Genomic DNA, 14,182 nt, shown 5'->3' on the forward strand with positions numbered 1-14,182 from the left:
GTGTAAGATACAGGTTTTACCTCTTTTTATTTTTTTTTAATTTCACTGAGTGTGATCAGCTTCTTTATGGCTTGGAAAGTTTTTCAAAGCTATACTACATAAGTATGTTTGGTTTGATTCATCAGTCGTATTTATTGCTTTGACAGATAGTAAGTACTTAAGGATCCAGATGTCCTAAAATAAAAGCTAACAGCATATTTCTTTAAAAAAAATAAATTTGAGGCATCTGATTTTGAAGACCATGGGAACTGTTTATATTATTAAATGGAGATCCCTTAACCTTTTGGTACATACAAGAGTAAAATCTATGAATCTTGTTTTTTACTTCAGTTGGGTGTTTTCCAGGGGCAAAATGGGGGAGACTTCTCGTTTTCTTAAATTTAGCTGGCAGATTTGTGCATAGTTTTATAACTGGCTGAAACTTGGCCATTAGATTGTGGGTGTTAAGAGATGTTACTTTTCCATTTCTTAGCACACTGAGGTTGTTAACCTGTTCAAGTTTCTTTAAAAATATTCTGTAGTGACATCTTTGTACATTTGTGCAAAGATTTGGAGTAAGTGAAGTTTCACTTTTCTTACTAAATGCTAAGTAGTTTCTGAAGAGGTGTTGAGGTTAGTAATTGCTTATTGGGAAGTAGTTCTTGCTTTTAAAAGCTTACAGTTTTTTTGGTAACTAAAAAAATAAGTGAAGGGTTAGTGTGACTGTATTTTTGTCTTTACAATATAATCCCTTTATGTTCAGCAAGATTTATGCAGAGGAATCCCTATTGGTACATGTTTTTTGATGTGTATATATATACATATGTGTATATATGCACCTCATCCTTGAGGAAATACTAAAACCAAAATGGTTGGATTTTTAAATAGAGGCTAACTCACTGAACTGTGGAAGTTACAGGCAAATTGAGATTAGGAGAGTAGTAGTGTGGATATGCTGGCATTTATGCAGGGTGTAAGCAGTTCATGGTATCATAGTATCAGTCAGGGTTGGAAGGGACCACAAGGATCATCGAATTCCAACCCCCCCTGCCATGGGCAGGGACACCCCACATTAGATCAGGCTGGCCAGAGCCATTTTTCACTTTCACATGTGCTAATGACTAATACTACATTGATTGCAGTGTTCAAAATCCAGTATGACGTAAACAATCCATATTGCAATCAAGAATAGGATTTTGGGATTAGGGGCTTTGTGGTTTTGGTTTGGCGGTAGGGGGGAATTTGTTGTGTTAAGAAATATTGGGAAGTAATATACTGTGTAGATTAGAAAAGTGAGAAACCAATGAACAGACTTCTTTTGTTTACCAGTTTCCTTAAGTACAGGTGAGGAAGAGTAGTAACCTTTCCTTTTAACAGGAGATTAAGTAGTCAGAAATGTGAATCTGGAGCTCAGGTATTGCCCATAAATCCCCAAATCCTTAAACGACAGACTTTGATAATGCTTTCCATCTTTATTGATCATTGCTCATATAAAAGAAAGTTCCATATGAAGAACTAAAGGGGCTCACCTTGAAGCTGTAAATAAAAGCTCTCTTCAAAGTGCTGTTTAGATGTTCTACAACTGCAAAAAAGCCTGCAGTCCAAAGTAAAAGAACAGGAATTTGTCTCCTGGTAAGGTCCTTCATTATTGGTCTAGGGATGTCTCTGGCATTTCATGCTCATGAAGGTTTTTCTTCCTTTCCTGGGCAGTGATTGGTCTTCTTGAAGAGCAAAGTGGACAGTGACTTCTTTTGCCTTTCTTTGGCCTGATGTTAGGGTACTCCTGGAATATAAGTATGGTGATCTTGATACATTTTTGGGTGAGGCAGTACCAGGATCTTGATGGGTATTTCCTGGTCCAACCTCTGTACGTCACATTTTCTTGGAGTTGCAACTTCTTTCTTAAAGAAACTTTATTAACATTGCCATGCCTTCTAAAGTATGTTGAGACTCTCTAAACTGAGCAGTTTAATATCTATGTGTATAAAAGTGCGTAGTATATAGGTGCTGCTTGATGATAAGGTAGATGAAGGTAAAACTTACCTTTTATCAGCCTTTTTTCATCAAAATCTCAGTTGTAGAATCAGCTTTATACTGATCAATACTGCTCATAAACACAAAGGCTGATTTATGCAGAAGCGATGTTAGAACAGTTTGAGGACTTGAGCTGAAATAAGCGTACTGTATTTCCTGATTAGAGAATGCTCAGAAGAATGTTATCTGCTGTCACAGACTAGGTTTTGTTGACCTAAGCCTTTATTTCGAATTGTCTCTTGTACCTTGAGATTCAGAATATGGAAGTACATCCTGAAAATAAAAAGAATCTGAAGATAACCCAGAATTAAGAAGACTATTGTAATCAGGTTTTGCTGATACTTCATCTGGTTTCAAGGAAATTTGATACTTGTTTAAGATACATTAGTAGTGGTCAGTATGTGAAAATAATCACAGTACTGTGAAATGCCTTGTAGTGCTTATTCCCTTTTCTGTAGAGAAATCAAGTTTTAGTTGTATATCAGTGTAACTCTGTCTCTACATGAAGTTTACTGCTTTAGGAGTACTGGTAAAGTTACATTAAAACTCTCACCTGTAGTCCAAAGCAAGACAAATGAGCAGCCTCACTCCTTTGACTTAGGTAAAATTTGACACTTCATGGTAATCTTTAAATATCAGCATTAGCAGTTACACTCATTTCTAAGAAATGTTTCCAGGTATTGTGTTTACACTGTTTCATGTAGTAATTCTGATTCCCTGAGGATACCAATGCATACAAACTTCTTAACTTTCACATCAAAACAGTGAAATACTCAGTTTTAAACTTCTTGGTTTTGATAGTGCTCAACAGCACAAAACTTGTTCCACAAATCATTGCTCTTGGTTTTCACACTGGCACAAAGTGAGACAAATATTCCTGGAGAGATGCAACCTTGTTGCATGCTTCACAGAAACTTGACCTCTGCAATGGAGAGTTTAATCTGGCTCTGCTGTCTTGAGTGGTTTGCTGTCCAGCTCTAACTGTAAAGGGCAGAGCAGGTGTGAGTGCACTGGCATGGGCAGTGACAGGAGCTTCCTATTCTGTCAGTAGACCATGGTTGTTGGTTGTGTTTGGTTGTGCAGTGAAACTACAGCTGTAGGAAGATCCAGTGTTATGTTTTGCACGTGCAGGAACCATTTTGACTGCAGGGCTGATTGGGACGTGGGGTTGAAGTTTACTGACCACAACTGAGGCTCCAAGACAGAGAGTTAGTATCCTCCTCTGTGCCTTTAAACATTATGTTGTTTCAAACTATCACTTTTTTTTTTATAAGAGCCCTTAAAATATTTTTTTAGGTAGTGCTCTTTGACAATGACTGCTAATGGCTACTTTAATGTGAGCTGGAAGACACCCACTTCTTAATACAGAGTTGTCTGAAAGGGGCTTAGTGTACAATAATAATGGATAATTCAAGACATACTAAATAATGCTGACTTGTCTGACATTTAAAATAGTAAATATGTGACTGTTCACTTGAAGCAATTGATCTGTTGCTTCTGTAGGAGCAAACTATAATAAATTGTAAATGCAGAATAAGCTACAGTGTTCTCTCAGACCAGGTGCTACTCCTTCAGCATTTCATTGTTATTTTTTTCACTAGCTTTCTGCTTGTGAACTGCTACTATTAGAAGCTCAGTAGGAGCAAAAGTATATGTTAATTTGCTTGACTGTAACTGCACAATTAAAGCAGTTTATCAGCAGGGGTTAGGACAATCAGTGTGTTCCAATGCTTCATGTTACAAAATTACTTCTGTTGTTCAAACAGATACTGTAATTAGTGCATCATTTTAAACTAGTTTTCTGTAGGGCTGACTTGGTGTTTCATCTTACTAAAATGCTCTATTTTTGCTACCTACCACTTTTTGTTTGCAGGCCTCTTTTAGAGTAACAACTACTGAAATGTTAATGTCACAAATATATCATGTGAATACAAGTTTGGGGAGGTGGATAGCTTTTCTTGTTTGTTTTTTTCACTGGTCCCTGTCAAGGCTTGCATTCACTGGTTAAAATCAAAGGAGAAAACTCCATGTTTGCATTTATTACTACATGCTAGCATCTAATACCTAATTCTTACACAGAGGAACATATTTTCTTATGTCAGATAATAAACATAACTCTGTTCTGTCCCTGACACATGTATAATTAGATTTCACTTATGAAAAGTTTCATGAGACATGGCAAGGCAGTCTTTAAGTGACGGTTGTGTTAAATATCACAGAAACATTCAGGTTAGAAAAGACTCTCAAGTCCAACCGATAACCCTACTCTACAAGGTTCACCTCTAAACCATATCCCCAAGCACCATATCCAAACAATCTTTAAACACATCCAGGGGTGGTGATTCAACCACCTCCCTGGGAAGCCCATTCCTATGCCTGACCACTCTTTCAGTGAATTTTTTTTTCCTAATGTCCAATCTAAACCTACAGAGTTGCAGCTTGAGGTTGTTCCCTCTTGTTCTATTACTAATTACATGTCAGAAGAGACCAGCATCAGCCTGTCCACAAACTCCCTTCAGGTAGTGGCAGAGTGCAAGGAGGTTTCCCCTCAGCCTCCTCTTTTCCAAACTAGACAGGCCCACATCCTTCAACTGCTCTTCATAAGATTTACTCTCCAGGCCCTCCTCTGCACTTGCTCCAGCAGCTCCACATCTCTCTTGAATTGAGAATGCTCAAAACTGAACACAATACTTGAGGTGTGGCTTCACCAGAGCTGAGTACAAAGGGACAATCACCTCTCTACTCCTGCTGGACACAGCATTTTTAATACCAGCCAAGATGCCATTGTCCTTCTTGGCCACCTGGGCACACTGCTTTCTCATATTCAGCTGTTTGTTGATTAGAACATCTAGGTCCCTTTCTGCCAGACAGCTTTCCAGCCACACTTCCCCAAGCCTGTAGCATTAGTTGGGGTTGTTGTGACCCAAGTGCAGGACCTGGCATTTTGCCTTGTTGAAGCTCATCCCATTAACATTGGCCCATGGATCCAATCTACCCAAGTCCCTCTGTAGAGCCTCCATACCCTCTCGCCTAACTTGGTGTCATCTGTGAACTTACTGATGACAGAGTTTGTCTTCCTCAAGGTCATCAATAAAGATGTTAAATAGATGCTGACCCAACACTGAGCCGTGACTGGATGCCAGCTGGATTTAACTCCATTGCCCACCATTCTTTGGGCCTGTTCATCCAGCCAGTGCTTTATCCAGCTTCTTCTCACAGCTGCTGTGTGAGCCTACCAGGGGAGAGGCTCTGCTTGACCTGCTTTTTACAAATAGAGAAAGGCTGGTGGAAGATGTGGTGATCGAAGACTGCCTGGGGAATCAGCGACCATGAAATAACTGAGTTTTCAATATGCAGTCAGGCTAAGAGGGGCAGCAACAAAACCTCCACTCTGGACTTCTCGAGGGTAGACTTTGGCTTATAAGGAACTAGCTTGGAAAGTACCTTAGGAAACAGCCCTTAAAAACAAAGGGTGCAGGAAGGCTGGACCTACTTCAAGAAAGAAATCTTGAAGGCCCAGGAACAGGCTGTCCCAGTGTTGGAAGATGATCCGATGGGATAGGCAACCAGCATGGATGGGCAATGAGCTTCTGAATGAACTAAGGGGAACAAAAGAGGGTGTATCATCTTTGGAAGAAAGGGGAGGTAACCCAGAAAATGTTTAAGTATGTTGCTAGCTCATGTAGGAAAAAACGTAGAGAGGCAAAAGCCCATTGAGAACTTAGACTGGCCGCCTCTGTGAGGGACAATAAAAAATGCTTTTGTAAATATATTAATGGCAAAAGGAGGGGCAAGGACAACCTCCACTCCTTAGTGGACATGGAAGGAAATGTTTAATAAGAGATGAGGAAAAGGCAGACTGCCATCTGCAACTACTTGAAGGGTGGTTGTAGCCTGGTTGGAATTAGTCTCTTCTCCCAGGCAACCAGCACAAAACAAGAGGACACAGTCTTAAGCTGTGCAGGGGGAAGTTTAGGCTTGATCTTAGAAAAAAAGTTATTCACAGAAAGAGTGATTTGCCATTGGAAAGGGCTGCCCAGGGAGATGGTGGGGTCAATGTCCTTGGAGGTGTTTAAGGAAAAACTGGATGAGGCACTTAGTACCATGGTTTAGTTGATTAGATAGGGTTGGGTGATTATTTGGACTTGATGATCTTGGGGGACTCTTCCAACCTGGATGATTCTGTGTAATGTGTGCTCATGCAAGCCCCAAGCAGCTAGTAAATATGGTCACTCATCTTTTTTCTTGCCCAATTACAGCACTGAGCTTGTGTTTTAACTTAGTAGCCCCTTACAAGTCACTTGTCCAACAGAGAATGTGGGGGGAAAGGAGTATAGTTTTGATGTATCAATATGTTTGCCTGGCTCTCTGAAAAGATGGCATGGTGCTGGGGCTGATGGAAGAAAATGATGTGCCTGGTCAAGGGAGTCAACCTTTTGAAGTTACTAGATCGGTCACAGAAGGTTGCAGTAAGTCAACAGTATGAGACTATTGAAGTGATTTTTGTTTCATAAGAGCTCTCAATATGTATCAGCTGATGTGGAAATATTTGTAGACTTTAAAGTGGCACAGTGTTACAGAAATCTGTTTTCAGTTACCTCTGCAAAACCTTAAAATGCCGAAAATGTGAAAATCAAATTCCGTCACTCAGGTTAGCAGACAGGATGCAAGATGAACAATTGTTGTGGTCTGTGAAAGGTTGCAAGTGATGGCTTGGCTTGGGGAAAAGAACATTTTTCTTAAATTCCTATGGCTTGGTTTTACCAGTTGTGATGGTTGGAGCTTTTACCCGGAGTCCCAAAGCCCAAATGGAAACAGATTTAGATTCCTTCCCTCTCTTCCTTTTCCCAGTAAGGTAAAGCAAATTAGGCAGGAGAAAGGAGAGATAAGATCATGACAGAAAATGGGCTGGAATCGGTTTGGAAGTAACAAAGGTAATTTTTAAAATATATCAGTAACAGGGAAGGTTACAAAGGCATAAGGAAAAGGGTAAGTAGAAAAATATACAAAACCAGGCCCAGCTGGCATGGGATTCCCTTAATGCAAATAGATCCAGTTCCTTAGAAAGTGTGGATGCAGCATGGAGAAGTGCTGGAAGCACCAGCAGAGGATGACCTCTCTCAAGCAGGGAAAGAGAAAGAACCAAAAGATGTCTGCCTTTAAATAGGCTTGCTGGACAGGAAGGGCGAGTGGAATAGACCTTTGAGCCAGGGGGACCCCTCCTCCTGGGAGGGGGAAAACCAAATCTCTCTCTTTGCCCACCTGGACCGGGTTTGTTTAGTCCACCTTGGAGGCTGGGTTCTTTTCAGCCCCCATCAAGATGGGTGTAACCTGGGACACTAGTTCAGCTGTATGAACAAAAGGTTATTGAGACGGGCATAATCCATATTGAATAGTTGAGTGATGTTTCTCTTGGACTCATTAGTTCAGACATGACATTGTTTTATGGCTACAGTACATATCATCTAATTTAAAAATACTGAAACTGTAAGCAAATTCTAGTCCTACCCTAGTGACCTTTCTAATTCATCCTTTTACTTAAACTTGACTTTTGTTTCAAAATTGCTTTAAATCAACATTGTTTTTTTTTCAATTCACAGAGCTTCTTTTAAGCTGCTCTTCCAGTTATTTTAAATATTTTGCTGTATGGGAGTGTTTTCATTATGAAAAAGAAACTGTTGTCAGTTGTAATGTACTAATAGCACAATTTATTAGGCAGAACATCACAGTATCACAGTATCACCAAGGTTGGAAGAGACCTCAAAGATTGAGTCCAACCTGTCACCACAGACCTCATGACATATTGTGGTAATGTTGCTAAACGGCTGGATTTCTTCACATCTTAACTCTTCCATTTGACTGTGAGAAGTGGCTATGAGTGAGGATACTGTTTCTTATATCTTAGGATAATTTAAAAGTTTTCAATATACTTGAATTAAACTTTTGTATGCTTTAGAGGATTAAAGCTGTTCTGATGCCTTTAATTTTTAGCATTCAATTTGACATTATGTGAAAAAGATACTCCCTTTTATTCTAGGGTGGGGTTCCCTTGTACTCTAGGGGGATTGGACTCAGTAGACACCAGGGGAGGTTTAGGTTGGATGTTAGGAAGAAGCTCTTCACAGGGTGATTGGCCATTGGAATGGGCTGCCCAGGGAGGTGGTGGAGTCACCGTGACTGGAGGTGTTTAAGGGAAGACAGGATGGGGCACTTGGTGCTATGTCTTACTTGGTAAGATGGTGTTGGGTGATAGGTTGGACTTGATGGTCTTGAAGGTCTTTTCCAACCTGGTCTGTTCTGTTCTCTTCTATTCTGTTCTGTGAGCTTCAAAGGTCCCTTCCATAGCATCCTATGATTCTATCTTTTCTGTGGTTTTTGTCATTCTGTAGGAAGAGCAGCTTTTTATAATAGGTTGGTGAATATAGAATTTAATAACCTATTGCTCCAAGCTGAGTGAGGACACTAAGGTTCCTTTTTAACATTTCCTTGAGCCAGTGGTTTTATGTCTTTCAAAGGCCTCTGCTGTTGGTACTATGCTGTTTGACCACCATTGTCTGAGTTAGAGTGGAAACAGTGCAAATGATATGGGCTCCTTGGTTGTACTTTTTTAAGCTTTGTAACAAAAGTGCCATTTGGAAAACATCCTTTTATTCTTACTGCACTACAGTCATTGAAAAACTAATAAATCAATGTCTACATATAAACAGATACTAGGAAGGTTTGGGGGTTTTTTGGTGTTTAGTTTTCCCTTAATGGCATTCTGCCAGCTGGAAATGACTGGATTCTACTTCACAAGTTTTTAATTTGTCAACATATTGTGGAGGTGTGTGGAAAACAGAAGACACAAATCAACAGGGATCTGGACTTCAGTTTTTCTTCTCATGGAACAACTTTTATAATATTAAAGCTTGTCTTTTTGGTTACCTCTAAAATCCCTCCCTCTCTTCCTTTCCCCTCCCTCCTGTGAAGGCGGGGGAAGAAGGCACCCTGTATTTATATTATGTTTTGTGCAACTATATTTTGAGGAATTACAGCAAGATACATTTTTTTTTAAAAACTGCTTAATTAATTGACCTTAACAAGATAAATGCTGAGCAGTATAGGCACCCTGAGGATGAGAGTATACACACAGGCAACAGAATGGAAACAAAATCTCTTTACAGAATTAGGTTACATTTAAGGATACTGAAATTTCTGCCAAACAAGAAGCACAACTGAAATTTCATCTACCAGTGATGTTGGTCTTAATGTTCTTTAATTTAGCAGACAAGATAGTTTGGTTATAATTAAACTTGTCTAATATTGTTGTTCCCTAAGGCTGTGGCATAAATCATTTTACTCTATAGTTTCCACATCTTCACTGCCTCCATTTTTCCTGTGTAATTATTCTATAAACAATCTCTGTAGCAAAAACTTCATGCTATGAATTACTTCTTGTTTGAAGTTTGAATATATGAACTGGAATTTTTTTTTTAGTCTTATGTTTATGTTTCCTGTCTGTCTTGTTGCTGTTTCTTTCTTCTATGTGTATACCCTTCCTGCTGTGGTAACAAATTTATTTATTCTTTTTCCCCCCAAAATAACTCCGCAATTTCTGTTACTTTTTGCAGGTTTTTTCTGTAGGCAGACCAGGCAACCAGGCCAAATTGCTTTACATTTAAAACCTGGTCCCTGCCCCTGAGCAGGGGTTGCACTGGACTGATGTCCAGGGTCCTTTCCTATCTCAGCCATTGTCTGGTTCTCTGAAGTAATCTGGTTTGTCTTTATTGCAGTTCATTTCAAGGTAACCACAGTTTGTAGGTTTTTTTCTACAAAGTTAGGCAGTGGGGCAAGTTGTAGTCATTTTCTCATGCCCATCTTTTCACCATTTTCCTCCAATTTCAGGAGAAAACTCAAACCAAACCTGTAAGCCTTGAACCATGAGTCTTAAGAAAGAATCTTTCCAGCTTGAATTCCACATATATTCAATTTACCCTTTCAGCCTATTCTGTAGTAAAACAGGGTTGTGAAAAGATGTTTTCAGGTCTTGTTGCACAGAGGATTAACTTAAGTACAGATTTTATTTAGGGGAAAATGTTTTTCCAAACCATCTTTTCAGGATTTAAAAGGAGAATGATGTAGCATAAGAAATTGAAGCATTTAACTGCAAGAAGTTGCAGGTTATCTCCTTCCGTGAGCCTAGCCTTGTCATATATTTCACTGCTGACTTTGTTTGAACAGAAGACCTAGTGTAGCTCTGAATTGCCTGCTTTTTGGTTTTAAAAATACAAACAACAGAACAAAACCACCACGCCCAGAAAAGCCACAACACAAAACCAAACAAAACACAAACAAAAACCCCAACAAATAAATAATAAAACATACATATTGGTGTAACATTCAACTAGTATTTTCAATAAACCAAAAGATGACGTTCCTTGGAAAACTGTTAACTCACTAAGAAAGTAGCCTCATGGAGTGGAGTGGAAGCAGTGGAGTATTTTGAAGCCCGACTGTGCTGATGTAGAACAGAAGAAATTGAAAGCCCATTCCAAACTCTTTCTTGACGAATTGTTGGTTGTTTTTTTCCAAAGCATACTGTGTCCAATTTTCTTTTTAACCTTTCCTTCATTTGACTTAAGAAACAGTACTTTCAACGGCAACAGACTTCTGTTGATGTGTTCCATGACCATGGAAGAGGATATGTCGAACTAGTCATATGCTAGTTCAGTTACCGTGTCAATAATTATTTGTGTGACTGTACTGTGAGTTCTAATCTTAATTATATATATGATTATTGATCTTACTACACAGGAAACATGACGTTTTCTGCCTTAAAGTAAATTAGGGAGTTTGGAAAAAAAAATTCTACAGTATCATCTGTTTCTTGTCCTATGTGCAGCTTTGTTTTTTAACTGAACAAAAGAATACTCATGTTACAATAGAATAACTTGAAGTACAGCATCAATAGTTGAGAGTATTTTGGTTTGAAATATTTTAATACCAAATAAGAGAGGCAGGCTACTTTGTTTTAGATGAAGTATTTTGTGTGTTTTAAAAGTTACAAATCAGATATACATCCACTATAACAATGTGCACTTTGGTTTTCACTGCAGACACGTGGTGCTAACTCCTCCAAATTCTCCCAAGGTTTTGAGACTTGCACCATATTATTTTCATTATGAAAGAAACCCACACAGTGCAGTAAGGCATTCAGTGACAGGACATTGGATAATGGCTTCAGAGTGGAAGAAGTTAGATTTAGATGAGACATTAGGAGGAAATTCTTTCCAGTGAGGGTGGTGAGGCACTGGAACAGACTTCCCAGAGGAGTTGTGGATGCTTCAAGCCTGGTATTGTTCAAGGCTAGTTACCTTGAGTAACTTGGTGTAGAAGGAGGAGGGAGGAATTGGGAGCTACAAGATCTTCAAGGTCCCTTCTAATGCAGACTGTTCTACAGTTCTATGAATTGTGGTTAAGCCACAAATGTTTTATAAACAGAAGCCTCTTTTATTATACCCAGGATTTTAAGTCTGAAATAATAATTTTTTTTAAACAGGCCTTTACTTACATTCAGAAGTTATGATAAACCTTTCTCATTTACTAAAGTTTTGATCCCCCTCCTTATTTACTTAATTTTATTATGGTTAAGATATTGTCTAAATTGGGGAGTTAAGCTGTATTTACTGTGTAATAAAAAATGAGTTGAAAAGCTTTTTCTGTGTTATTATCTTAGTTTTTGAAAGACTGGATACTTTAATTTATTACTTCAGTCTACAGATATTTGTTATTTTTAAATGTTTACTTCAAAACAATGTTTTATTTAACATACTCTCTGAAAACATCATTAAGATTTATCTTTGAGGATATTAATGCCACTGATGTAACAGAATACCTGTGTAATGGCAATTGTCTTGTTACATTCTGCTCTGTGACTTCAGTATTAAAGCCTTGTTGTTGCCTCCTTTGTGCCCTTCATCCGGTACATGAAGCTCTGCTTTGAAACTTGCAGCTTCTCTTCCTTTTGTAATGTTTGGTTCTTGAACATTTTCTTCATGAGTATTTAAGAGCAAATTTTAGCAGTGAAGAATTCTTGCTTTCTTGTCTTTTGGAGTGGAATTCATGTGTAGGGTATCTGTTGCACTTTTCTTGCAAATATTAGGCTGCTTAACCACCCAAATGGTTTATCTGTTTGACCCTTGAAAGGCTCCTAAGAATATTAAAAACAACACTGTGGCTTTAGTACTTCTTGTTCTTTTGTTCAGTTGGGAAAAGTACTCTGAGAAATGGTGTTCATTTTGCAGTCTTAAAAAAGCCCAAAGGTATGAGTCTCCAAAACACAAACCTAATCACCAGAAAGAGGTTTTGAAGACTGAATTCTTGCTATGTAACCACACAAACCAAAATAATCTCCACAATAGGAAGAAGTATTTTCCAATCTTGCTGAAAATGTAGTTTGTTATTCACAGAATTGTGCTGTCTACAGTTTATGTGATTGCTTTCTGCAAAATGTAACACTGCTTCATAGCTTCCATGTTTGTTTGTTTTTCTGTAGGAGGAACAGAACCGAGGCAAGCCCAACTGGGAACACCTGAATGAAGATTTACATGTACTTATCACTGTGGAGGATGCTCAGAATAGAGCAGAAATAAAACTGAAGAGGGCTGTTGAAGAAGTGAAAAAGTTACTGATACCTGCAGTAAGTATTTATATGCAAGTCTTTGATTTCTATTTCCAGAAGTTACTTCTGAGATACAATTAATATTGCAGCAGTAAGTCTGCAGAGCAGCATAAAATCAAGTTTAGACGTTTTGTAGTACTCTAGTTATCTTTAAAATGTTTCACCCCAGATGGAATTAATCTTCAGAACAGAACAGCATTTTTGAGAGTTGATGGGGTTTTTTTTCCCGTTTTAGATACACATGTAGAAAGTTCTTACCACTTTTAAAAGACAATGCTGAGCTGTTACAAACACTGGCTTTCTCAACTTCTTTTGGTATAGGGATACTTCACTTTAAGGCTGGGAAATACAGCATGCTTTTATATTTTGCTTTGAGAAGGTTCTGATACCTTAACAAAGAAGACATATTTTCTTAGATTGTCACATTAAACACCTTCCAGAAAGAATAAAAGACTTGAGGAACACAGTATCAAAAAAACTTCGCCGTCAGTATACTGGGAAAATAGCACATTGTGAACTGAAAAGTGGTTGTCTCTCTCACTTCCTGATAATATGAACTGTCTCCTGCCCAGCCAGGTGACTTAAAGCCTTTTGCAGGGACCAGAATTGCTATGTGAGAGTACTTTCCTTAGATCTGCTCTTTGTTCTCACTCAAAACAAGGTGATTTAGTGTGGCTGTGTAGTGCATCCTATGCTATTAACTTGTATCTTGTGCTGATTTTTACCATCACTTTTGTGGCATTTAAAAATGCTAGAAATAAATTGTCTCTTTTTCAGTAGAGGAAAAATTTTCCATATTACAAGGAAAGACTGAGATTATTTTGTGAAATACAGTAGTAGGTATTAAAATGACCTGATGATTTTGGTCACTTAGAAAATGCTAGTAGGTACGGGCTATGAGAAAACTTGTGACATGCTATATAAGTCCAGTTATGCAGAACATGTATTTTAAAGTTACTGAAGATTGAGAGAGAGACTTAATTTTTGAACTAACAAAATATGGTAGAGTATTAAGCAGGTGGTATGAAAAAAAGGGAATTTGGACCTCTACACGTTGCACATTGCCAGTCTCTTCAGAAGACAACTAGAGAAAGTAGATCTTCAGAATTCATTTGTTTAGTACAGAGATCTTGAAGTACATTAGGATTCAAGTCCATGGGACCCGATGAGATACACCCACGGGTGCTGAGGGAGCTGGCAGATGAGGTTGCTAAATCACTCTCCATCATATTGCAAAAGTCATGGCAGTCTGGGGAGGTCCCCACTGACTGGAAAAGGGGAAACACAACTCCCATTTTCAAGAAGGGAAGGAGGGTTGACCCAGGGAACTACAGGCCAGTCAGTCTCACCTGTGTGCCTGGTAAGATAATGGAGCAGATCCTCCTGGAGGCACTGCTGAGACAGAAGAATAATAAAGAGGTGATTTGGTGCAATCAGCATGGATTCACCAAGGGCAAATCCTGCCTGACAAACCTGGTGGCTTTCTATGACAAGGTCACAAGAGTAATA

General features: G+C 38.6%; 1 protein-coding gene across 8 annotated transcripts in view; it reads left to right on the forward strand.

The window, feature by feature from the left end:
- Positions 1-14,182, forward strand: part of QKI (QKI, KH domain containing RNA binding) — a 162,895-nt gene that overhangs the window by 93,477 nt on the left and 55,236 nt on the right. For all 8 annotated transcript variants that reach the window (XR_008462318.1, XR_008462319.1, XR_008462320.1 and 5 more), the window contains one exon: positions 12,548-12,691. Coding sequence is in view for 5 of the 8 variants with exons in the window: in XM_054162768.1 (XP_054018743.1) it covers positions 12,548-12,691 (144 nt within the window). In the remaining 3 variants the exon portion in view is untranslated. The remainder of the gene's footprint in view (positions 1-12,547; positions 12,692-14,182) is intronic.

The sequence above is a fragment of the Dryobates pubescens genome, chromosome 6, assembly GCF_014839835.1.
Source record: "Dryobates pubescens isolate bDryPub1 chromosome 6, bDryPub1.pri, whole genome shotgun sequence".
Taxonomy (NCBI): domain Eukaryota; kingdom Metazoa; phylum Chordata; class Aves; order Piciformes; family Picidae; genus Dryobates; species Dryobates pubescens.